General features: G+C 30.9%; 3 protein-coding genes across 4 annotated transcripts in view; all 3 read right to left on the bottom strand.

The window, feature by feature from the left end:
* The window catches only part of LOC142322396 (uncharacterized), a 42001-nt gene extending 38859 nt beyond the window's left edge, over positions 1–3142 (bottom strand). Inside the window, exon 1 of the mRNA XM_075361434.1 lies at positions 2934–3142. Coding sequence (XP_075217549.1) covers positions 2934–2995 — 62 coding nt within the window. The 5' untranslated portion in view covers positions 2996–3142. The remainder of the gene's footprint in view (positions 1–2933) is intronic.
* The window catches only part of LOC142322394 (serine-enriched protein-like), a 257207-nt gene continuing 233091 nt past the window's right edge, over positions 3017–27132 (bottom strand). The window contains exon 4 of one of the 2 annotated variants that reach the window (XM_075361431.1): positions 3017–3154. In XM_075361431.1, coding sequence (XP_075217546.1) covers positions 3119–3154 — 36 coding nt within the window. In that variant the 3' untranslated portion in view covers positions 3017–3118. Of the gene's footprint in view, positions 3155–8899; positions 8924–27132 lie in introns of those variants that run through there. The other variant, XM_075361432.1, reaches the window with a different exon arrangement.
* LOC142320773 (E3 ubiquitin-protein ligase HERC2-like) lies at positions 10001–26178 on the bottom strand. The gene is made up of 9 exons (XM_075358760.1): positions 26020–26178; positions 23658–23807; positions 21538–21768; positions 18430–18655; positions 16564–16788; positions 16311–16432; positions 11771–11917; positions 10751–10900; positions 10001–10222 (listed from the first exon to the last, which is right to left on the bottom strand). The coding sequence occupies exons 1-8, from the start codon at positions 26176–26178 to the stop codon at positions 10886–10888; spliced, it is 1275 nt and encodes a 424-aa protein (XP_075214875.1). The 3' UTR covers positions 10001–10222; positions 10751–10885.

Here is a 27132-nt window from a genome sequence, read left to right on the forward strand (position 1 = left end):
AAAGGGAAATGGATAGGGTAAACGTGGATATAGTAGGAATTAGTGAGGTTCGGTGGGAAGAGGAAGGCGACTTTTGGTCGGGTGACTTTAGAGTAATTAACTCAGCGTCAAATAATGGACAGGCAGGAGTAGGTTTCGTGATGAACAAGAAAATAGGGAGGAGAGTGGAGTATTTCAAGACGCATAGCGATAGAGTCATTGTAATAAGGATAAATTCAAAACCTAAACCGACAACGATTGTTAACGTCTATATGCCTACAAGCGCCCATGATGATGATGAGGTAGAATGTGTATACGAAGAGATTGATGAAGCAATTAAACACGTAAAAGGAGATGAAAATTTAATAATAGTTGGAGATTGGAATGCAAGCATTGGAAAAGGCAAGGAAGGAAATATAGTGGGTGAATACGGGCTGGGCAAAAGGAATGAAAGAGGGGACCGACTTATAGAGTTTTGCACGAAGTATAATTTAGTAATTGCCAACACCCAATTTAAAAATCATAATAGAAGAATATACACTTGGAAAAAGCCAGGCGATACTGCAAGGTATCAGATAGATTATATCATGGTTAAGCAAAGATTTAGAAATCAACTCGTGGACTGCAAAACTTACCCTGGAGCAGACATTGATAGCGACCATAATTTGGTGATAATGAAATGTAGATTGGGGTTTAAAAACCTGAAGAAAAGGTGTCAGATGAATCGGTGGAATTTAGAGAAGCTTGAGGAAGAGGAGGTAAAGAAGATTTTTGAGGAGGACATCGCAAGAGGTCTGAGTAAAAAAGATAAGGTAGAAAATGTAGAAGAAGAATGGGAGAATGTTAAAAAGGAAATTCTTAAATCAGCAGAAGCAAACTTAGGCGGAATAAAGAGAACCGGTAGAAAACCTTGGGTTTCAGACGATATATTGCAGCTGATGGATGAACGTAGAAAATATAAGAATGCTAATGATGAAGAAAGTAAAAGGAACTATCGGCAATTAAGAAATGCTATAAACAGGAAGTGCAAACTGGCGAAAGAAGAGTGGATTAAAGAAAAGTGTTCAGAAGTGGAAAGAGAAATGAATATTGGTAAAATAGACGGAGCATACAGGAAAGTTAAGGAAAATTTTGGGGTACATAAATTAAAATCTAATAATGTGTTAAACAAAGATGGTACACCTATATATAATACGAAAGGTAAAGTCGATAGATGGGTGGAATATATTGAAGAGTTATACGGAGGAAATGAATTAGAAAATGGTTTTATAGAGGAAGAAGAGGAAGTTGAGGAGGATGAAATGGGAGAAACAATACTGAGATCTGAATTTAAGAGAGCATTAAAAGATTTAAATGGCAGAAAGGCTCCTGGAATAGACGGAATACCTGTAGAATTACTGCGCAGTGCAGGGGAGGAGGCGATTGATAGATTATACAAACTGGTGTGTAATATTTATGAAAAAGGGGAATTTCCGTCAGACTTCAAAAAAAGTGTTATAGTAATGATACCAAAGAAATCAGGGGCAGATAAATGTGAAGAATACAGAACAATTAGTTTAACTAGTCATGCATCAAAAATCTTAACTAGAATTCTATACAGAAGAATTGAGAGGAGAGTGGAGGAAGTGTTAGGAGAAGACCAATTTGGTTTCAGGAAAAGTATAGGGACAAGGGAAGCAATTTTAGGCCTCAGATTAATAGTAGAAGGAAGATTAAAGAAAAACAAACCAACATACTTGGCGTTTATAGACCTAGAAAAGGCATTCGATAACGTAGACTGGAATAAAATGTTCAGCATTTTAAAAAAATTAGGGTTCAAATACAGAGATAGAAGAACAATTGCTAACATGTACAGGAACCAAACAGCAACAGTAGCAATTGAAGAACATAAGAAAGAAGCCATAATAAGAAAGGGAGTCCGACAAGGATGTTCTCTATCTCCGTTACTTTTTAATCTTTACATGGAACTAGCAGTTAATGATGTTAAAGAACAATTTTGATTCGGAGTAACAGTACAAGGTGAAAAGATAAAGATGCTACGATTTGCTGATGATATAGTAATTCTAGCCGAGAATAAAAAGGATTTAGAAGAAACAATGAACGGCATAGATGAAGTCCTACGCAAGAACTATCGCATGAAAATAAACAAGAACAAAACAAAAGTAATGAAATGTAGTAGAAATAACAAAGATGGACCACTGAATGTGAAAATAGGAGGAGAAAAGATTATGGAGGTAGAAGAATTTTGTTATTTGGGAAGTAGAATTACTAAAGATGGACGAAGCAGGAGCGATATAAAATCCCGAATAGCACAAGCTAAACGAGCCTTCAGTAAGAAATATAAGTTGTTTACATCAAAAATTAATTTAAATGTCAGGAAAAGATTTTTGAAAGTGTATGTTTGGAGTGTCGCTTTATATGGAAGTGAAACTTGGACAATCGGAGTATCTGAGAAGAAAAGGTTAGAAGCTTTTGAAATGTGGTGCTATAGGAGAATGTTAAAAATCAGATGGGTGGATAAAGTGACAAATGAGGAGGTATTGCGGCAAATAGATGAAGAAAGAAGCATTTGGAAAAATATAGTTAAAAGAAGAGACAGACTTATAGGCCACTTACTAAGGCATCCTGGAATAGTCGCTTTAATTTTGGAAGGACAGGTAGAAGGGAAAAATTGTGTAGGCAGGCCACGTTTGGAATATGTAAAACAAATTGTTAGGGATGTAGGATGTAGAGGGTATACTGAAATGAAACGACTAGCACTAGATAGGGAATCTTGGAGAGCTGCATCAAACCAGTCAAATGACTGAAGACAAAAAAAAAAAAAAATTAACCTCAGATTGTAAAAAGATTAAGAAACACATTGTAAAAAATGTGTATATGTAATTTTATAGCTGTATAAAGAAGTCATGTGGTATCCACATGAGATCTTTTTAATATTTATATAACATGTTTACCTTAAAAAAAGGACTGTGCATAAGATGTTTTCCACCCTTGACAGCAGGATCTTCATATTCATACTGACGTAATAATGCTTGAGGTAAACTATGTAATAAATTTGCTAAAGATGAATCAACTCGATCTGTTTGAAGAAATGCAGGTATATCAAGAAGTTTTCCAAGTGGTGAACACATCAACTCTCTTAATTTTTCCAAACACCACATTCGTTCCGCAGCACCTGAGAAATAAATGATAAACTCATTAATTGTTATCAAATCAGCAATTAGGGATAGACAGATTGGGAAGTTTGAGGAGAGTCTTGGCCTCAATCTTAATGTTATTTGGCTGAAAACATAAAACGTTTAAAAAAGTACACAAAAAATAAAACTTTTTCATCTCTTACAATTTTAAGTTTTGGAATCAAATTATTAAAAAAACAATTACCAATAACTTGCTAACACTCAATTTGGCAATGACTTTAAAAACTCTAAATTAAAAAAAAATTCTAAAATTAAAAAGCATTTTTACTTTTTGATGCAGTTTTCTTCAGTTTTATTTTATGAAAAATTGTATTTTACTTTTTTTCAGTTCTACCCAAATTACAGACACACCTTTTTTTGGCAAAATCTCAGAAAAATATTCTTATCAATTAAGACATCTTATGTTATAATTATGAGGCTTTGTTTTTTCAACTTAATGTAACAAATTTCACTAATAAAGTGAAACAAATTCATATATATTTGTATGCAGTGCATTATTTCACTGTTGCAAAACTATCTTACCCCTCTTGAAATATTAATTACAGTCTTTATACAGCATTTCTATAAAAATAGAAAAAAGTTACTGTATTCCTGTAACTGATTTATAAAACTGAATTTTGAAGTTACGCTGCTAATAGGTGTATAAGAACTAAGTATTTCATCCAGAAAAAGGGCAATCAAGTGATTTTTGGTTTGAAATGTAATAGATATTGAAGACAGATTTAAAAAAAATTGTTTATTATCTTTACTATGTTTATGAATGTATCACACTTTTCATGAAAGAGAGAAATCAATTGCAACTAAATTCAGATCTTCATGAGCATATCATGTTATCTTATGGATGCATATAATATGGTCATAAATTAAGTACTTTATACTCATTCAGAAATTGGTTGTATAAAACTGACTTATCAGTAAAGTAGGGTAATACTTATTTAAGTAAGAATCCATCATAAAAAATTTGTTTCTTAAAAATGTTTTTGCAGGGAAAACCCTCTACATTTTCTTGAATGGCATTGAGTGTTTAAAATAAGCCTTTATTAAGATGAAAAAATGTAATAATCTAATTCACCAACCCTTAATATTCAGAAGTATGTCAAGAGCATTTTTAAATAAAAAATGTACAATTTAAAACTTGATCATCTAATTAAAAATTTGTTGATACTATTTATTTTGTACTGACTAGACTACATCATGTTTCTTTAGTGTATAATTGTAAATTTATACAAAATAAATACAGTAAATTTATTATGCTATATTATATTTTAAATCAATCTAACAGTGTTCTACATTGTGCACTTACAATTTATGAATAATAATAATAATAATAATATTATTATTATTATTCATAATAATAATAATAATATTATTATTATTATTATTATTATTATTATTATTATTATTATTATTATTATTATCATTCTTACTTAAAATAAGCAATCCAATGAAGATAGAATTAATTAAAGACATGTAAAAACCAGACCCTATTTTTCAGCAACATTGTAGATAAAACTTGATTTGAAAAATGCTATGCCATTCAGAACAACAATTCAAAAACTATGTCATGGGAATTTTGATAGAAGTAAATGAGAATTTGGAATCATTAAATCTTTAATTTGAAAGTTTTTCACTCTTGGAAGCAGCAGTGATAGAGACTTATAAACATTATTTTAAAATGAAACTAATCAAATTTTTAAATGTAGGAGGTAATTTTTTTACGTCAGTCATGGAAAAATTTTTTTTTAAAACTTTTTAGTGACACAAGGAATCTATCTCTGAACCTCTTCAGTAACTGGTGACATTGTTCTCATCCTGGAATATACAGATGTTATTACTGATGTTATTTTTTTTCTAATCAAGCAGATATATCTTTAATGTGCAATTTAAAACTGTTTTATAACTGAATTGTGTCTGTTTATTTAGTACATTATTATTATTGTGTGCTTTTGTGTATTGATACATTTTATAGTGATCAAATTTATTACCTCAATTATTAAAGAGAAGGGCAATGCAGGATGTAATGCAAATGAATTTTGGTGAATATGAAAAAGTCTCAAAAATAGCAACAGAACAAATAATAGACTTCATGAAGAGGAAAAAAGGTCACAAATTATGGAATGATGATTGAAAAAAATTGAAGCCGTAAGAAAATACAAGAACAGGAAGGGTGAAAAAGGTAAGAGGCTCTACAGAAAAATTAATGAATTAAGAAAGGTAACATAAAAAGTAAAGGACAATATGAACAAATATAAAAAAGAAAGCAATAACAGCAACATAGGATAAGTGGTGGAAAAATATAGGCACTAAAGAATTATACATAGAGTTGGCAGAGTTATACAAAGAAGGAGCATACTTAAAATAAAACCAAATGATCTTCCCATAGAAGATACATTTTGAAGTGGAAGAGAGGCTGAAGTAGAAGTAATCTAAACAAGCTATACAAGCAACAAAAGATATGAAGAATAAAATAGCTAAAGGAAGAGATGAGCTGCGAACAGAACTGATTAAATATCTTAATGATAAGATATTATTAGCACTTGTGAAAATATACAATACAATACACAACAGTAAGGTAATGACAGAAGACTTTTCATGACAGAAGAACAATCATGATTACAATAAAAAAAATGGTGTACTAAAATATCAAGATTACAAAATAATTAATTAAATTTCATGTTCAGTAAACCTCTATGTATCCTGTATTCTGAACATTCAAACTTCTGTATTCTGAACAAAAGTTTGAATAAAAAAAAAAGAGGACTTAGCTACAGGAAAAAGAATAAAGATTTAGGAAAGGAGAAAGGAAAAGGAATAGAATCAGATAATAAGCATTATCGGTGAGAAACATTTATTATATAGAAAGAGATAAAGAAATAAGTGTAATTAATGGAAATATTAAGTAGTCAAAGAGTGGACTGGAAAAAAACAGAAGATTAATTAAAAAATTGTACCTGAATTAGAAAATGGCTATGAAAATAAACAATGCTCAAGCCAAATGGTTTGATCTTAGAACCTTGTCCTATCGCCAACATTATTTAATATGAATTATTGAATATGTATCAAAAATGTTCTAAAAGAAGATGAAGGAATCTGTGTATGAGTAAAGTGACAAAGTTGTACTAGGTTTACAGATGATGTAGTGGTTATTTTAGAATATAAAGCACAAAATATTCAACAGGCGACAAAAAAATTAGTAGACCTTTTGATAGAATGTAGCATGAAAATAAAGAATAAGAAAACTAATGTATCGATAGAAGAGATTAAGGCAATAAGTAAAGAAGACAATAAGTAATTCTGCACAAAATAAGTTTAATTTGATACCTATCAAATAAGAAGAAGATACCAAATTAAACCTACAGTTACCAAATTAAGAGAAGGTTGCATAATGATATGAGACACAGGGACTATTTAAAGAGAAAAAGAAGGGCTGAAGGTATAGAAGAAATGTGGATGCAGATGAGATTGTAAAAGATTAAATGAATAAAGTGAAAAATCAAGAAGTAGTGAACAGAATTAACGATAATAGCTTAATTAAAACAACTCAGATTAGGAAAGCTAACTGGCTGAGATGTGCCTTGACAGAAAGGACTGATTAAAACATTGCTAGAAGGATCAGTAGAAAATATAAATAAAAAGTGGTCGGAGAAGAGTAAAACTTATAGACAATCTAAAAGAAAACAATATTATCAGGATCATAAAAGTTTATGATCCTGGTGGTGAGATAGACATGGTGCAAGGGATCTCCTTCAGGGTTGGTGATGTTACTGGAAATAGAGAACCAATAGAAAGACCATCAATTTATGTGATTCTCTTTTATTTTAAATATACATAAGTAACATTTCTCATTTCACTTGCACTAAAGGAAACTGCAGTTTTGTATTTTCTGTAATAATACATAAAATTCATTCATTAACATCTGCAATTACGAGGTCTGTTCAAAAAATACGTAGACTAATGTCATAAAACAAAATGTACATTATTTAGAACCCTTGTCTGGATCCCCTTCAAAGTACTCTCCTCCTCTCCTCCCCGATGCATACACTTTCCCAATCGTGTTTCCACTATTGGAAACAGTCCTGGAATGCTTCTTTTGTGATGTTCTTCAGTTCCTTCATCGCATTTGCCTCAATCTTGGGAATTGTCTCAAATCTTCTTCCTTTCAAAGATATTTGAGTTTGGGGAACAAGAAGGAGTCACAAGGAGCGAGGTCAGGTGAGTAGGGTGGATGGTGAAGAACAGTGATCGAGTGTTTGGCCAAAAACTCATGAGTTCTGAGGGCTGAATGGGCTGGAGCGTTGTCGTGATGAAAAAACCAGTCACCACTCTTCCACATTTCTGGCCTTTTCTACCGAATAGCATCCCGCAGATATTTGAGAACTTCAATGTAGTAAGTCTGGTTCACTGTGAAGCCTTGGGGGGAGGTACTCGTGGTAGACTACGCCCTGAGCATGAAAAAAAACTGTCAACATCACCTTCACATTGGAATGAACTTAGCAAGCTTTTTTTTGGTCTGGGAGATGTTTCACCCACCCACTGGGACGATTGAACCTTTGTTTCAATATCATAACCGTGTACACCCAAGATTCATCACCAAGAACTTTTCATCTTCGTCTGAATGTTCAAGCAATTCTTGACAAGCCTGGACACAATGGGCTTTTTGGTCATCCGACATCAGGCGTGGAACAAATTTCGCAGCAAAGTGGTGCATCTTCAATTTTTTGGTCAAAATCTCGTAACATGATCCAACTGATATCCCACACTTTTCAGCAAGCTCTCTGATGGTCAGACGTCGATTTGCTTGAACCAGGGTGTTGATTTTGTCTATGTGTGAGTCGTCAGTTGATGTGGAAGGACGTTCAGGATGCACATTGTCTTCAATCGACTGAAGACCATCTTCAAAAAGGTCCATACCACTTAAAACATCTCGCATGCTTCATAGCAATATTGCCGTAAGATGTCTTGAGCATATCAAAAGTTTCACTTGCAGATTTTCCGAGTTTAACACAAAATTTCACAGCAACTCTTTGCTCGTTCAAGTCACTCATTCTAACACCTGCCAAACAAAAAAAACTGTGTTGTAATCAGCTGATCTGTACAAATAAGGCGACGCCAAGCAGATTTGACTGGAATCAACTGGACTCGAACAATTCAAAGAGTCTACATACTTCTTGAACAGACCTCATATATTCAGTAATTAGAATTTAAAATGACTTTGAAAATCTGATGTTGGATCTCTAGTTTCCAGAAAAATACTATCCAAATTTAATTTATGCATTACTTCTTAAAGAGAAAACAAACACTTAAAAAATTAAGGAAAATTTATTTTAATTCTCAAGGGAAACTTTATTAATTATTGAAAACTCCATCATTCAACTATTTTTTCTAGTATAGTTTTATAATATCCTCTTTTATCCATCACTAGTTTAGTTCAACATTAAAATTAATCAGTCTATAATATAATTTTTGAACATTGTTTAAAATGGTTAGTGAAATGTAGATGAACATGCTAAACATTCTTTGTACTTTTTTTTTTAATAAAAAATACTTAGATGTTTCAAATATATAAAAGAAATTTGTTCTTTTCCTTGTCAACGCTTATTGTAACAAGTACAGAATGTATAAACTGGCATATCTAATACTAGTTCAAGCCTTCTCCCACTACATCAGTCACTCACCTTAATAATGTCCAAATAAGAAGTGCTTACAGTCCTGCACACACTATTATTAAAAAAATGGAGTCAAGCATTCTGAAATTTTAAAACAGACTTCAAGCATAACTTAGAAAAGATTTTTTTATTACAGGCAGCTGTATGACTGAACAAAATCATTTTATGATATAAGAATTTATGAAATTAACATATGATTAGCGATTTTGAGTTATTAAAATCATGAAGTAACAAAAATGTACAGCAGAAGCGATAAAAATCTAAGTGTTTAATTGAGAAAGAGATTAATTCGAATGCAACATGTGATGGAATTTGTTTGTGTCTACCATTTAAAACTTGAATCAAGGAGAGCAAATTTACGATGGAAACATAGTGACTCTTCTACCAAGAAAAGCAAAAATCTTTCAGCAGGCATGACCATGACCATGGATACTGTACTCTGGGATTCAAAGAGGATTACTTACATGGACTTCATTACCAATGAAGAAACATCAATGTCTCATACGCAGGTCAATGTTTGTCTTTATATTGCTGATGTATGTGTAAGAATGGTCAGTCTGAACAACTCTCAAATGAGACGATCTGTCACACTCACAATATTGATTTGGTATCATCATTTATTTTGATCACTGAAGGAATTTTTAGGAAGGCAAAAAACTTCACACTAAAGAAAAAGTCATTAAGCTGCAAGCAGCTGGCTTGAGAATCAATCTGAAGATTTCTTTGAGAATCACATAATAATGAAACAAGTGTATTGCAGTTGAGGGGAGCAACACTTACAAGGTGCAGGGAACAGATTTTGATTATGATGCAAACAAGATGTATAGAAACAAATTCCTGTTTGTATTTGAACTATCCTAATAGGCCAAATACAATCATAAATACAAAATAAAAAATTAAATTTATATAATATGAAGAACTTTTGTGATGCTTTGAGAAAGTACTTTAAATATAGATAAATAAAAACTATTACAGATCAATTAATAATACCTCTTTTGTAATTCAATGCAAGTGATTAACTGGGTTTTAAGCTCATAGCTGCTAAATTGTTTATATAAGAAAATGAATACAAATATTCTGACAATATGAAGAAACAAAATTATAGAGTTGATCAGGAAGACAGCTGATATAAAAACATACTTACCAAGAGAGCTTAATTGTGCACAAACAGCTAATGCAGCTGCCAATCTTGTAACTAAATTTCTATGAGGAGCAAGAGGTAAGCATGGCTCTAAGAGACACATTACTAATTCCACTGACGGCTGTGACAAAACATCACGATCAGAACCCTGTTGACCGTTTTGTGACATTATTGGATAAACAGTAAAACCCAACCATTGACTGAACCATCTGATGTAAATTTCCATTTTAATTCATCTCCTGTAGAAATATCAACATCAAAATAAATACAAATCAGAATTTAAAAATTGAAAAAAAAAACAATTTCGCTGCAGGTAATTAAATTATCTCTTAATTGAAAATTAATTTTGACACTGCTATTCCAATTCTTATAATAATAATAATTAATCCTTTAACAATCAGTAGTTCTTCAAATGAATTAAAGTTAATACAAATAATAATTAATTAAAATTCTGAAATAAGATTTCCATTGTAAATTATGATTTACTATAACTGTCAATCCATCCTGTAAATGGATGTGATACTTATTTAAATTTTTATTTTGAATTGGTAGGTTTCTCAATCCTTCCCTAGCTGCATACCATTTTAAAAAGCAGATATTAACCACTCTCTTAAAATATTTCATTTTTTAAATTTACAATATAATTTAAAATACTGATATAATTTTACAAGTATAAATATATTTTTTGCATTCAGAAAAAAAGAGTATTTTAGCAATTTACCTTATACATAAGAGAAATATAATAAAGAGAATAAAAATTAAATTACCCGGTATAAGAAGAGGTGCTGACCAGTCACTCCACTCTCGGCCACATTTAACAGCAACCGTTTTACCAGCAGAATCCATTATAGTTAAAGGATCATGCCTCCTTTCTGTTGAACATTGACGGTCAAATTCAACTCTCAACATTTCAGCACCTAAATGAATAAAAATTTACTACAGTATGAAGACTCGATAACTTAGTAAATATAAGTTTGTGATTTACCAAAATAAATTTGTTACTTATTTCAATGTGTTATCAGTTCAGATGAATAAGTTTTTATACTTAAAACATAAATAAGATTTCTTCTGTTTTTCAGAATCTTTTCTTACAGATGTATTTCAGTTGTATGAAAACATTCAACAAAATACTGCATTTCATGTTAAATATGAGAAACTTACTGATTTTTACAGAAAAGCTCTAAAAGAATAGAGAAAAATAAAGACAGCATAGAATTTTCAAGAATGGTGGACAATACAAACAACAATAAGTAATTGTAAAGGGGGGAGGGTCTAGATATAAGAAAAAAATAAGTAGATAATGTTTAAAATAATATGTAAACATGAAGGTAACTGGGTAATATTGAATAAATGTCTCTCACCAAAAAATAACAGCTCCTAAAATGTTATAAAATTCAAACAGAAGCTGAGATTTTCAAAATTTAAACAGCTTGTCGATATCAGACATATAAACTTCTAACATATTGATAATATTGTGTGCTAGTTTAAATTTTCACGTGATGCATAGCAAATACGGTCAAGGAAAATGCTATGTGGCATTTAGAACAACACACATGAAGAATCAATGTATTTGATGTAAAAATAAATAACTAAACAAATTCATTTTTACAAGCACATATTTAATAGCAAGTCTTCAGCAAGACCTAATACCTACAAAAAGTAAAACAAATTAAAAATATATCAGTTACTAAATGCCAAATAAAATTACTGGGCGCAACGTATTAAAATTTTGTTTATTAATACATTATTCACCAAAAAGATAAATAATCATGAAAAAACTGACTCACCTGTGGATTGCACTTCATTGTAGCAGCAATAACACTCATTGCACTAGCAGACATTTTTGATGCCCTAGATGAAACACTGGCTGAACTAGAAAGAGATGGAAAAGCAGCTAATGGACTGTCATTTTCCTCAGGTGTTGATTTTGTACTCTAAAAAAAATAAGAATTGTTAAGGTAAATGATGGGTATTTGATTATTTTAAATATATACAATTATTAATATTAATCAATTACAGATTTTTATATGTCATGTACATAGAAAACAATTCAAAGTTAATAAATTTGAATTTAAAAAAATTAAAAATGAATAAATAAAGATTATAAAATGTTTACTACCATTTGGAGTTTGTATAAACTTATTATAAATAACTTAATTAAAGTTATTCATATCATGTGTTGCCTTGTACCCCTTAAAATACTGTAATATTTCCCCAGAAACCTTCAACCCCTAATTATTTTTAATTCAGTAAGATATATTGCTCTATTTTTCTTATAAAGTAACTATATTCTATTCTTTTGTCATCAATAGATAATCAATCACCTTTAATTTTATGTTTACCTTTCTTAACTACTTTAATGGATCAAACATTTCTTGCACACATTCCTTGTTAATTCTAACTTGCAGCTAAATGATAATTCAAAGAGCTTAAAATTGGCTGATATAGAGAATAATTAATTTAACAGCAAACTGCTACTTTTTTGGAGCCAAACTAACAGGTTTAAATTTCTCTGTTAATTTTTTTATAAAACAATATTCACTTAGTACACTGAGGCAACTTTAGCCAAGGTGCCAGTACATTTTCATTGGACCCACCGCTATAAATATTTAATAAATTAATTAAAATAGGCATATAATCTGAGAAATTCTCCATTGAAAACGCTGATAATTTTTTAATATGTTAAACTTTCCAAAGATTCACAGCAGAAGTCAATTACAGATGCTCCTCTTAAGATAACTGCCTGAACTGCTCATAAAATCCCCAAAATTCTACCATTTAAATTACTAATTTAAATGCTTCCAAAGTTCAATTACCTTTTTGCCTTTATTATTAGTAATTGTGTCTCTTTGAGTACAATCTACTGAACTATTATTAGCATTAATCATAGACTGTAATTTCTGGGACTCACTGGATAGGTGAGTCTCAGGAATTACAGATTAGTTAGTCTCAGATCAAATGATAGGATGTATCATTTGAATCTCTAACTACAATATAATTACCCATGTTACTCTAAGTTAAATCTATTGTCACTCTGATAAATCTATTAGTATGTAATCAGTCACCACCACTTAATTGTAATTTCTGATCCATTAATTAAATACATAGGAACAACAAAAGATTTTTGCTTATCTTTACAAATTTGTAATATTCTTTTAGATTTTAACCATAAAAAATTTAGCATAAGTTTTTCTTTAACCTAATAACTGGCCATTTCCCACCTAAAAACAGTGATTTTCTAAAAAAATATACCCATGACAGTATACAGGATCAAAAACACTATGACTTCATCAACTGTGAATGTTTTCAAACATATAAAACAATTGTAACTTCTTAAAAAAAACACACATTAAGACTTATCTCATTAAAAAAAACCTGCCACACAGTAAGCTAACATACTTTAATTCATAATACTCATTCTTATCATGGCTGATTGTCCCACAACACTCTCCTTCCCACACTTTCTTTTCTTTGGTTTGCATTTATCTTCATCATAATCCTCAATATTTCAATGCAGTGTCTAATTTTTCCCTCTACTTCTACATTGTCCTGACCTCCAGTTCACAAATCCCACTCTATCCCACTTAAAAGTCAGGGTATGAGGATAAACAAAAACAAGAAAAAATGTATGGTATTAGATAAAAAGAGAAAAGGATTGAGATTAAGATAGGAAATCAAGTTTTAGAACAGGTGAAGAAGAAATTTCAGTACTTAGGAAGTACTTATTCAGTACTATTAAGTACTTAACTGATGATCTGACTTGCACAGTAAAAATTAAACAAGAATATCAAGAAGTAAACTGGCATTTAATAAGAAGGGAAGATTGCTGTCAGAAATGTTAAACTTAATGTTAAGGAAGAAATTAATGAAATGTTTTATTTATAATGTGGTGCTCTATGGAGCTGTAATGTGAACAGTGAAAAACACAGACAGAAAACGTTTGAGACTTCTGAGATGTGGGTGTGGTGCAGGAATGATAAATATATCAGGTGATATTTATATAACAAATGTAAAAGATATTAACAAACAAATGAACATGTAACAAATGAAAAGATATTAAGGAGAACTGGAGAGAACAGAAAAACACTAAATGAGATTGAATATAAGAAAAGAAATTGGCCAGGACATTGTATGAGAAGGTTTATTAGTGGATGCCATAGAAGGCTTGGAAGGAAAGGAAGAGATTTCAAATGATAGATGGGGTTATGGAAAAGGGAAAATATGCGGGAAAAAAGAGGTTAGCAAAGGTTAGAACAAGGTGGAAAACAGCAGCCATGACAGGACCTGCCCTAATGGCAGAACACTATGAATGAATGGTGAACTGACAAAGGTCCTATATCATACCAAAGTAGGAAAATGCTCAATGAAAAATGTTAACTTAAATATGGAGTAAAAAGTACAAGTGAAGTAGCAGCTGTGAGATAAGAATAGAAATGATGGTGATATTAGGAGCAGAGTTCAATAAAAAATGAAAGGAAATCCACATTTTGATTACTTGATAATGAACATTTCCCCCTTCACTACAATCTTCTTTGCCCCTTGCCAATAAAATAGCAGCTATTATTTGGAGTATAACTGAAGAAAAATTTCTACATTAAATGTTAGTTGTTCCACCTAATAAGAAAAACTTTACCACAAAATTTCATTAAAAAAGTTGTTATACAAATAAATTGTACCTGCCAGATAATCTATTTCTTATCTTAACAGTCTTTCAATCCAATCACAATCCTGTTTTGTATCTTTTTTGTCTGTTATTTCTTCTTGGAGTCAGATATGCCTAAATTATGAACCAGCCCTAAGGTAAAATCAAGGTTTATTCATCCCTGCACATCTTCGACTCTGCATGCCATCTTCTCCTTTCATTCTACAGCATAGTCTCAATGATTTATTGCGCGTAAGCATGCTGAATTCTCTTGGGTATGCTTCCTTGTGCTGCAAAAACCTGTAGCATTTGAAGAATGAGTGTTCAATGGTGCTCTCCCTTCCACAATAACCACACTCAGTGTTAAGTTACAATGCCTGTCTACACAGGTATGCTTTGAAGCAATCATGACCGGTCAGGTACAAAGTCATCTTGTGCTGTAGTTCCCCTTGCTTGTGGTCCAGCTATCTCAGGAGGTTTGGAATGAGTCTATGGCTCCATCTATCCTTCATTAACTGATCCTCCTTTCCTGTCACTTGTGAACAAGTGATGCCTCCATCTCTGCCTTACTTAACCCTGGTACATTGACTCTCTCTTCTGAAAAGCAGATCCAGAGATACAAGTCTTGCCAGTGCACCTGCTGCTTCACCCAAGATGTCCTGTGCCATAGGATAATTGAAGAGAGACAGTCTTGAGAACTTGATTAAGAATTGCCTGGGCCTCCCTTTTTCCAGCATGATAAATCAGACTGGTACTCCATGACCTATGTGAAGGCAAAATTTGATTTGTATTTTACTGATGCAAATGTCTGTCGAGGCATTTACATTGGTGGCATCCAGACTGAGGCCTGGCTGATGATTGTGAGATGTAATCAGTTAGAGGGTCTAAAAATGACTTCCGGTAAAGCCCCTCAGGGCTTGGAAAGGAGGGAGTGGTGTGGAGACCGGTAATGTCATTAAGTAGGTGTCTTTCCCCTATGGGGTTGAGATGGTGCTCCATACAAGACTTTTGAGAGCACCAACAGGGCAAACCCCTCCTTTTTGATATGCAAGAACTCTCAATGTTGGTTGTTATCTGACCAATGGCTGTTGCTGTTTTTTGTCTTCTTTGACACCCAGGTCAAGTGCCTCAGAAATGTGATGTTTTTGTTATCCATGCCCCTAGGTACTTCACTGCAGGAAAAGAATGGACTTCTAAGCCTTTGACCCTAAACAACGTTCAGATGAGCGTCATTAGTCTGAGCTGCAACAACTTGAGTCTTCTCAAGCGAAACCTGCAGCCTGATATCTCACAGGAGCAAGACAATCCTATTTATCACCTCGTTCCCACTGTCTAACTCCTCTCATTCCGACTTGGCCAAAGCTAAGTCAGCAAACCCAGTCAGGGCTGTCTCTTCAGAAAGCATGATGGAGAAGAATTTGTCATAAGTGACGTTCTGTAATGTAGGGTCTAACATAAGTCCTGTGGAACACTGCAACTCATCCTGATTTGCACCTCTTCCTTGGTGGAACTTTCATCAACCGTTCAAAGAGGTAACACTGTGCTGCTACATATTGGAAACATAATTCTTGTCAGGTTCAAAAAACACACGCCAATTTTTTATATTATATTTATTATCAGTATAATTAAGATAAAGAAAGGAAAATAAACTTAAATAACAATTAATTGATTTAATTATAACTTACAATAGTTGCAACAGCTGCTTCAGCTTCTGATGCAGGCGCTTCACCTCCCCCATGAACAATTTCAGATGTCTGCATCTGCATTGTCATAGTTAACATTGTTTCAGGTGTTTCTGCAAGTTCATCTGCGGTAAAAATTAATATAGAAGTAAAATAACAACTGTAAATCACTTTTGTTAATTAATTATCATGGTAGAATATGATTTTATAATCTAAAAACTGAAAAACCTACAAAAATATTATCAGATATACATACCTGTCAAAATAACTGAAGAATTAGTTTCAATTTTAGATTTACTAGCCAATGCAGCAACAACAGTATCATGAGCACATAAAACCCTTAAACCATTCAGTATATGTTGTAATGCGTTTTGTTTCGCAACATTAGAATCGAAGGAAAGAATTACATGTGCTAATGAATCCCTAGCAACAGTAGTTCCTAAAATACTTGGTTCTTTAGTCTGTGTTGATTCACCTAAACCTAAAAATAAAAAAATTCATCAGTTAGTTAAATTTACAAACTTTTAACCAGATCAACAGATTTTTCATCAGATCAGCTCTAATAACAGATCAATAAATTAACTAATTGAAATCACATGTGACTCATTTGGTTTCATTTTAAAACCAAATGAAAGTCAAATAAAATCAAAAATCACAATTTTTGACAATTGAAAATTGTTTTGAAGTTTTGAAAATCAGATCAAACCAAATGAAACCAAAATTTTAACTGACCTTTTTTATAATTATAATCTTTTTAGGTTCCTAGATATTCAAGATACAGAAAGCTTATAAAAAACATGCATTCTATTACTTTTTTCATTAAACCAATCATATCATCTTTATTCTACTGTTTTATACAATCAAATAACATATTTTCTAAACTTAATAGCCACCAAGGCTTTCATTTGAACAACAATCCAATGTAATGAGTATAACTTATATGTATAATATACCCATTAAAATAGACAATTAGTAGTTTGTAGACCATGTTGTACATTTTTTTCTAGATTCAAAAATATTGTTTTTAGTTATTTAGTATCTGTAACTATTATTACAATAGGTTTTGATCAAATACCTTATGACTAAGTTATATAAAATAACTTTATCTATTTCCAATATAAGTATTGTAATAAAAATTATATTTTTCATTATGCTCATTAGAAAAAGGGTAAACATATCCTATCATTCTAGCATACCAATGTCATTTTTGGTCTACTGATCCTCTGGTAGTTACTTCTTACCCTAAATTTTTATTTATGCTGTTCATACATGAAAAACTTAGGAAAAACACTTATATTAAACATATGTAATTTTATATTCCTTTTCATATTAAATAATAAATAAATGTTTAATTGTAATCATAGAAGTTTTGACTTCTTACACAAATTAATTATAATATAAAACTGAATTAAGATTATCTCACTTCCTAAATTTGTTGTCAGATAAAATAGATTCTCTCTAAAATACCTAATTTTTTTCAAGTTTTTCCAATTTTAATGCTGAATACTTTATGTGTGTGTGTGTGTGTGTGTGTGTGTGTGTGTGTGTGTATATATATATATAAATTTTACTGAAATTAATCTTGAATGAAGGATGCTTGGAACAAAAAAACCTCATCAAAAAATAAACTTAGATTTTAACGTGCAGATAACAATGTTTTTGGTCTACATTTTGAATCACTCTGTATCTACTGAAAAGTTAATGAGAATGAACGCATAAACATCTGAGATACAAGAGACAACCATCAGAATTAATTTCTCTGACAGTAATGGTGTTCATTGTAAAGCTATGTCAGAGATAGATGAAATTACATAAGTGGGTTAAATGCATTTTAGTGGGCTTGTCATGTTGATAAACAGTATTATATTTATTTTACAAAAACAAGTATTCCACTTCTTTCATTTTCAAAGTGTGAAAAACATAGAATGTTTTTGTTCGTAAGCACGCACATATCATTTATATAAGATTTGTATCTCATGTCAGGTACATAAATAATCTATACATCAGGTACTGATAGCATATCAGGTATAAATTTACCATATCAGTTATAGCACTAACAGAAAAGATAGATACAGAAAATTGATAAAGGTTATAGAAAAAATAAACACAATAATTACATTACCTAGAGTGGTAGCACCAAGAAGATCTTTTGCTTGACTAAATAAAACTGGATCTTGCAAGAGTGGTAAAAGTTGATCAGGTGTATACCGTGCAACTGAATGTGACGAACCACAGGCAACCCTATTCACTTGTATTTCACCAAAACCATGAACTGGTCCAGGTCTACGATTTACAAGTGTGGTACCATTTCCTTGTTGTCCATGATCATTATCACCCCAACCATAAACCTGAAAAACATAAAAATCAATTTAAAGTAAAACCAATTTTTCAGTAATTTACAAAAAAAACCTTTTCAATACAATTTTTAAAATTAGGAGTACAAGCCAATTTTTAATATCAGTCCTGCAGCTAAATAAAGGTTGCTCAAATATTAAAACTGATATATACCTCATCTGTACACAGTATCTCACAAATATGTTATTAATTTCATGATATGTTCTCAATGTAAAAGCAAGGAAGAAAGTTGACATACACTTGTATGGAACATTCAGTTGTATGGAACATTCAGTTCTTTACCTCTGAAATTGCTGTAAAGCCCCAAAAACACTTTTTTGGATTCAATTTTTTTCTGTTAAATTGCCAGTAAGCAAAGAAAATTAATAACAATATTTGTAGAGAATCTTAGAAAATTGTTTAAGTAAACTTAACTAAAAGCAAATAAAAGTTTAAGAAATCAGATTTACTTAGAACAGAACAGATAAAAAAAAAAAAAATCTTTTCAATATTGCAATAATAAGCATTATATCAACAAAATAACTTCTCTAAATAAAAACAAATGAAAAATTAAACAACAAACCAGTTTTATAGCACAGTTCACAGTTTTTACAATTAATTAAATTATTTCAAAATTGCTTATTTTATTAGATTGTAATATTAACAGGTGATCAATAATTGGGTTTTGTACATTGCATTATGTAGTAGAAATAACAAAGATGGACCGCTGAATGTGAAAATAGGAGGAGAAAAGATTATGGAGGTAGAAGAATTTTGTTATTTGGGAAGTAAAATTACTAAAGATGGGCGAAGCAGGAGCGATATAAAATGCCGAATAGCACAAGCTAAACGAGCCTTCAGTAAGAAATATAATTTGTTTACATCAAAAATTAATTTAAATGTCAGGAAAAGATTTTTGAAAGTGTATGTTTGGAGTGTCGCTTTATATGGAAGTGAAACTTGGACAATCGGAGTATCTGAGAAGAAAATTTTAGAAGCTTTTGAAATGTGGTGCTATAGGAGAATGTTAAAAATCAGATGGGTGGATAAAGTGATAAATGAAGAGGTATTGCGGCAAATAGATGAAGAAAGAAGCATTTGGAAAAATATAGTTAAAAGAAGAGACAGACTTATAGGCCACATACTAAGGCATCCTGGAATAGTCGCTTTAATATTGGAAGGACAGGTAGAAGGGAAAAATTGTGTAGGCAGGCCACGTTTGGAGTATGTAAAACAAATTGTTGGGGATGTAGGATGTAGAGGGTATACTGAAATGAAACGACTAGCACTAGATAGGAAATCTTGGAGAGCTGCATCAAACCAGTCAAATGACTGAAGACAAAAAAAAAAACAAAAAAAAAACAACATTGCATTAGATAATTTTATAAGCTTACAGATAAGTAAATAAAATATAATGTGTGTGTGTGTGTATATATATATATATATATATATATATATATATATATATATATATATATATATAGGAAGATTCTGGACTTTCAGATCCCTGGTGAGATGAGGTCATGATGAAATTTTTATCACACTATATGCGGGTTATATTTGATGGTTTCTTATGCTTTTGAACTGAAAAATTGAATAAAACAGTTCCCAGAACTATAAATCCCATAATTTTCACGATATCGAATGTAAAATGGAAAAATTTTTTAATGAAAAACCTTTTTCATTTCAAATGATGTATTTTTGAAAAAATACATCATTACTGGGCCTGTAGACTATTTCACAAAACATATATTAAGAGTGTATTCTAACAACAGGAAAAATACAGAGAGAGCATTCTGACAGTGACAGACACTACTTCAAAGGGAATATACCTAATTAAGTTATACAACAAAATAAATTATAAAAAGTTTGATTTCTTTTGGACAAACTTTATGAATAGTTTATCTGTAACCTCCAGTTCGACAAATTGATCAACAGTTTATTTTAAAAAAATTTCTGATGATAAGTAATGAATATTATTTACTGTGATAATAATTATCTTAGTAACAAAAAAAAATTATTGACAACAGTCAATTGTTATCGAAGTTAATATATTAACCTTAGCAATAAAAATTTGAGGATAATCTTATCCAAATGATACATTTTTTTTACATTGAACATATTTTTGAGGTACCATTGTAATCAGCTCTTAAAATATAAATATTTTCAAATTATTTTAATCAGAATAATAAAAGTCTAAAACTGGAAGGAAAAAACAGGTGAAATTTTTAAAATTCTAGTTTTGCTGAGCCATCTGCTTTTAAATAATATACTTTTATTTTATTATTTTTGACTTATACATTTTTTTAATTTAATATTTTTATAAAAGAACTGATTGTGCAGGAACAATATCAAAAAATGTGTTCAATTAAAATTTCCATAATATATTATACTTCCACTGGGATTTTCAAAATGATTTGAATGTTATTTTCTGCTTCTCCTAGCATTAACAAACGTAAGTATATATATATATATATATCTGTTGTATATATACAACAGATGAGAGCACCTTCAACTTTTCATTCATAAGCTTCACAATTTAAAATATTAAGAATATTTCATAACATACAAACAGTGTATACTTTACCTGCATAAGTTTAAACTATATGATGAATCTATTACTAAAAAAAAAAGATCCAAAGAGTAAGCAGTACAATCTATCTCACAATTTTAGTCATTATCATACTCCGAGAATAATGACCTCATTGTACCAATGAAATACATAAGGAAAAATGAAGTGATTAAAATGAGTACAAAATAAGTTAGTTATTTTTTAAACAAAACCTTTCGTCACTTAATTTTCATATAATAAAAGAAATATCTGTTTAAGTATGTTGGCAAATTTTAATATTCTGTTTTAGTACAAGTGTTAATTAAGTGAAAAATATCTACACACCAGTTTTGGTTTAAGTTGAGTAAGCATATCACCATGACCAAGTCTACCGTATTCACCAAGGCCCCATGTATATAATTCTCCACTAGATGTGATAGCAGTACTATGGCTACTTCCACAAGCAATTTCTCGTATTATTTTTGATTTTAATGCTTCTATCAAACGTGGCTTTTCTAAAGTTTGTCTATTTCCATGCCCTAATTTTCCTTCATCTCCTTCACCCCATGAAAATACCTGAAATTACCATAATAAAAATTAAAGTCAATAATAATAGTAATAATATGGAACAGTTCATAAATGAGTGGCAACAATCGGAACGCACATCATTTCATTGAGTGTTCAGCAAATCTAAATACTAATTTCAACATCTTATTTTCTTTTTACATAAAAAAACAATTAATTATTCCACAAACTTAACCTTTAATGTACATCACAGTGAATTGTGTACATTCCCAGCTTACTCCCATTATGTTTTTATGTACCTTTTTACATTTTATGACTTGCCATCATATACTGCAATTTGTCTAATTAAAAGTAATATAGAATATTTCAAATATATTTATAAATTATTAAATATTTTCAATTTTGTAAAATTCAATGCAACTGATTTTTAAAAAAAAAATATCCAGTTTTCTAGGAGTATGTACTCTGAAAATAGCATTTTATTGTACTTATTGATCAATTTTACAAAATTGTTAAAGTATTCTTCTTTTATGTCTGACTTATTTTCTTAATTATATTTGGCTTTATAGTGTTTTTGACTATATACTGTTTTTTCACAGTGTATGTTTTTATCACATTGTATGAGATAAAACAGCTTCAATAAGTATGTTGCTTGATATTAGTTTGATCAAAAAATGGTAGAATTTATGAAGAAAACCTGAAGCTCTGGCTGTTTTACTTTGATCTCAGGTTTAGAAAAGTTAAAACTAATAGATAGATGATTTAATAATAATTTATCATCTAAGGGCCATAAATAAGGCTGATGTAGATTTGTTGCCATTTAGTACCTAATTGGTTATAAACCCAATTAAAAAAAAGAGGTCGAAGCAGCAGACAATAAAAAGGTAAGGTGAACAGGCAAGAATATGTAGTTTTTATCAATATTAATGAAAGTAAATATTATTTATCCTTAATTTTTTATTGGTGGCAATTAAAATTCTTATACTGGATTTTCTAACAATTGTACTGACCACCAATTATTTTCCGGTGCTGTTTGTATCCTTACATCAAGTGAAGAAGTAGTCAATTCAAGTGGAATTATGAAAGGTTTGGTGTGAGCATTTTGAATGCTGTAAAATCAGTGATATGGTTGATAATTCAATGTACAGAATTGAGTTATTTGGTTTGGGCAAATGTAATAGGTCTAATTAATATTATGAAGATATTATGAAGCAAATGCATAACAGGAAGTTGAAATATACTTTAACTTCCGCTCACACTTCAGTCAGGCAAAAATCAATAAATTATAGTTTGAATTGCTCCAACACCCTCCAAACTTATCTCTGGCTCCTAGTGACTATCACTTGTTTCCTAACCTAAAAAAAATGGCTTGAAGGTAAGAAATTTTCAACCAATAATCAAGTTATTGCCACCGTAGATGGTTATTTTAAGGTGGGCAAATCAACATACTTAACTGGTGTAAGCATTCTTGTGGAATACTGGGCTATGTGTATACACCTTAATGGTGACTATGTTGAAAAATAAATCAAAATGTACCCAGAAAAATGTTGTTTTCTTATCCAGATCTGGATCATTTCACTCTATCCTTGTATATAATTGGTTTGTTTTATTTTTTCTTCTATAAGCTACATTGTATCAAGTTTTTAAAATTTTTGAGCTATTTTCTCTTAGTATTTATTTATGTTAATATAGTACGTTAACGGTTTTTTAAATATTTTATTTGGTTTTTTTATCTGTATTTGTTTTAGGTATATGTCAATGAGATTAATTTATATTCATTTACATGGGCTTGGTGTCTATGTATCAAACAATCTTAAGAGTTATTTTACGTGATATAAGTGTGTAATATTTTAAGTTTGAACAAAAGCATATCAAATAATCAGAATAGATTATGGCAGTTTATGACAAAATAAAAAAATAATTATATGAATGTAACTCACCATCCCAGTATCAGTAACAGCAAGACAATGTAAAGCACCTACAGCAACATTGATCACTTTTTCACCACGAAACCCCTCAACCAATGTAAGTTTCCTAACATGTTGATCAGTCCCATGTCCCAGCCTATAATAATCACCTTTACCCCATGTCTACACCTAAAATAAATAAATAAAAACATTATAGAATATAAAAATACATAATCAGCATATAATAATACATTATATCAGAAATAGGTAGATATGTTACTTATTTTGAAAAAAGGAACTGCCCAAGTATTTGCAAGGATGGATCAAGGGAAACCATGGTAAAACTTTGACTATGCAGCATCACAAAATACAAAATTAATTATTAAATAAAAAATAGACGTGATTAAAGCCTATAAAAATTATTTAAAATATAAACACATGAAATAATATTAAGGTAAATAATAAATGTATGAATATACTAAATATAAAAAATTACAAATAATCACAATTCAGAAGGCATTATTGAAAACTATTTTGAGCACATATTTATGTACATATTGAACAGGATACAAAAAAGACAGGTTATTTTTTTAATTAATATTATTTCAAAATTCAGACAAGAGTAATATTGATTTAGTAAAAGAAAACCTATTAATTGTGTTTTAAATAAATAATTGCAGGGATAAGTTTTTAAAATGAATCAGTAATTTATTAAAGATGGCAACAGAAGCATATAAGGGCCTTTCTATTGAACTAGGGGCAAAATTAAGTAATGTTATCAGCACCTGGGAACACTATTATTATAGTAAACAATTAAAAATTAATAATAAAGAATTAACTTAAAAAATAAACAGGTGTAAAATGCCTAATGCCACATGCTAAATGTGAAAAAAAATTTAAATCTAACATAAAATAACAAAATTGCCATCTGTAACACACCAAACTAAATAAATAGAGAAATATACTGAAGTTATAATCAAATAATTGAATATAGATGCATGGTCTTAAGAAATAGGATGCCATTTGATAACATAGTTATACCGCATAACTGAGTCCACAAGTATGCAGTGTCAATATCAGTTGGAAGTCACAGCAAATACAAACAGGTGCATAGGTCCAAGTCATGAGATGTCCATGAATGAATCTAGTGTGCCCTATTTGCAGATGGCAAATAATAACTTCCTCTCGTCGGTTACTCCTGGATGAAGAGCCCCATAGTGATACAGTGTCCTTAATTAGACAAGCTTATCTTGATGGTAGCATTCCATTCACTTTGCCACTCATCACAAAACATCCTCTTCAGAAAACAGACAAGATCTTCAGAAACAACAAGATCAGTAAAAGGAAACTACAAACAAGCCTCTTTTGCAGCACAATCAAATTCCAATATTGCTGGGGATCCAGCAGAAGCTCACACTTGTATTATGCCGAGTCATTACAAAAACAACACACTGTATTTCACAGACTGGAGTACATGTCAGTAATCACCTGCAAGGCACTCGTGGAATCTGAATAGACAAATATGTGTCGATATGATGGACTAATTATATTTAAGGCCTCCATATAGCTCCACGATGAAAACAATAGCGATGCTGGGAAGGTCAAACATGTATGTTCTGTTGCCAACCTCAAAAGTACAACAAACAGAATTATCATGTTTACAGCCATCTGTATAAACTACAGCATCAGGATTCATGCTATTTAAAATACAGGTTGCCTCGTCTTTGGGCAGATGTTATGAGGGGTAAATTCATCTGCACTATCAGAGGCGTAATTCTTTGCACATTTACTATCTTAAGTACTTAAGGGGTATTTTCATTTGCATTTGTACTGGTTTGTAAAATGGCTAGTTGTTGAATCATGCTACCGTTTCTGTCATATTAGCCAAAAAAATATTTGTATCCAATCCCAATAATGGGCATTAAAATCTGTGATAACAGACTGGACATTTCATCCTCACTGACATCAGAATTTGGGGGAAGGTACAAGCTGCAAGCTGCAGATATTCATTTTAAATGGTACCAATATCTTCACTACTATTGTAGGAATCTGTCTTGACAGTGAAATCTGTATGGATATTGAATCTTCCATTAGGAAAATAGCCACAACTTCACATTGTCAAACATCATCACATCATTAAGATGCCTCATTAAGTCTTGAGCAGTATCAATCAATCTCTTAATTTCCTGATGTTTTTCGGTGAACTACTTGAACCTGTAAAAACTATATTTATCAGGAAAGGTGAGACCTTTTGAAGGGAACCTCTTTCCTGGTTGTTTTGGAGAACTACAAATCTGATATTTTTATATTGTGGATAGAATGCATCACCATTTATCCTATTCTCTTCAATTGTACCCTATTCTCTTAATACTAACCTAAACTGACTAATACTGACCTGACCACTATTCGTTAGAGCAAGTGAGAACTGAGCACCGCATTCAATGTGACAAACACCAAAACCATTTAAACGTTCAACATTCTGAGGTAAATCACAACCCTCACTTCCACCTCTTCCTAATTTACGAAAGTCACCATCACCCCAAGAAAACACCATTCCTTCATTAGATAGGGCTAATGTTTGGGCATCTCAACTTCCACATGCTACGTTAATTATATGATGGCCAAGCAAAGCTTTCACCTGTAATAAAGATAAACAATAAAAAGTCTAAGTACAGTAAAGATATTTAATTTAAACACCTATTTGCCATGTAAATGATTTGCATCATTAACTAATCATACTGTCTCTTGCGCGATCAGGCTGAAACTGATCAAGACCACTTTCCAAAGAGTAATTTGCACAACAGCCTCTCATAAGGCAATATATGAAAATAAATAACATAGTTTCAAATTTAACAAAACTTCAGATAAGTTGATTTAACTTCTAATGATCTACAGACAATAATAGTAAAAAACCAATTACAGTTAATGCCATCAAACTAGATATTTTTTCATGATTCCATTTTTTCATTATCTCTAAGGCAGATAGTTTGCTTTAATACATTTTTATGCCCAAATGGACTTTATAATAATAATAATAATAAAATATCAAAGCAACACCTTAATTACTGTTGCTGGATGTGCAAAGAATACTTATAGTTGAAATCATGAAAATGAAGACAGTTATCACTTAGATTTCCACTACAAGTGGTTTCTTGTTTATTATTTACTTATTCATGAGTCAAAATTTGTTGAAATGCTAGACTACAGTTGTTTTTTGTGTTGCAGAACTATATCTGTTATTAGGTAGCTTCATATTGTTTTTGTTAGGATGTTTGTGTACATCTCTAAAAAACAAGAACTCTTTCTAATTATATTAAATGTAAACAAACTACTACAAAAGTCCGGCAATGCACAACATAATACATGGTCACATTCATTAATTATATTTTACAAATTATTACCTTATTAGCACCACTAATAATCATTCTATAATTTCAGCTGTATTAGCTTTAAATTTAATAATTATGTCATTCACCAAATATTACATGTCACATATATCAGGCGATAA

Source organism: Lycorma delicatula, chromosome 3, assembly GCF_047948215.1.
Source record: "Lycorma delicatula isolate Av1 chromosome 3, ASM4794821v1, whole genome shotgun sequence".
NCBI lineage: Eukaryota > Metazoa > Arthropoda > Insecta > Hemiptera > Fulgoridae > Lycorma > Lycorma delicatula.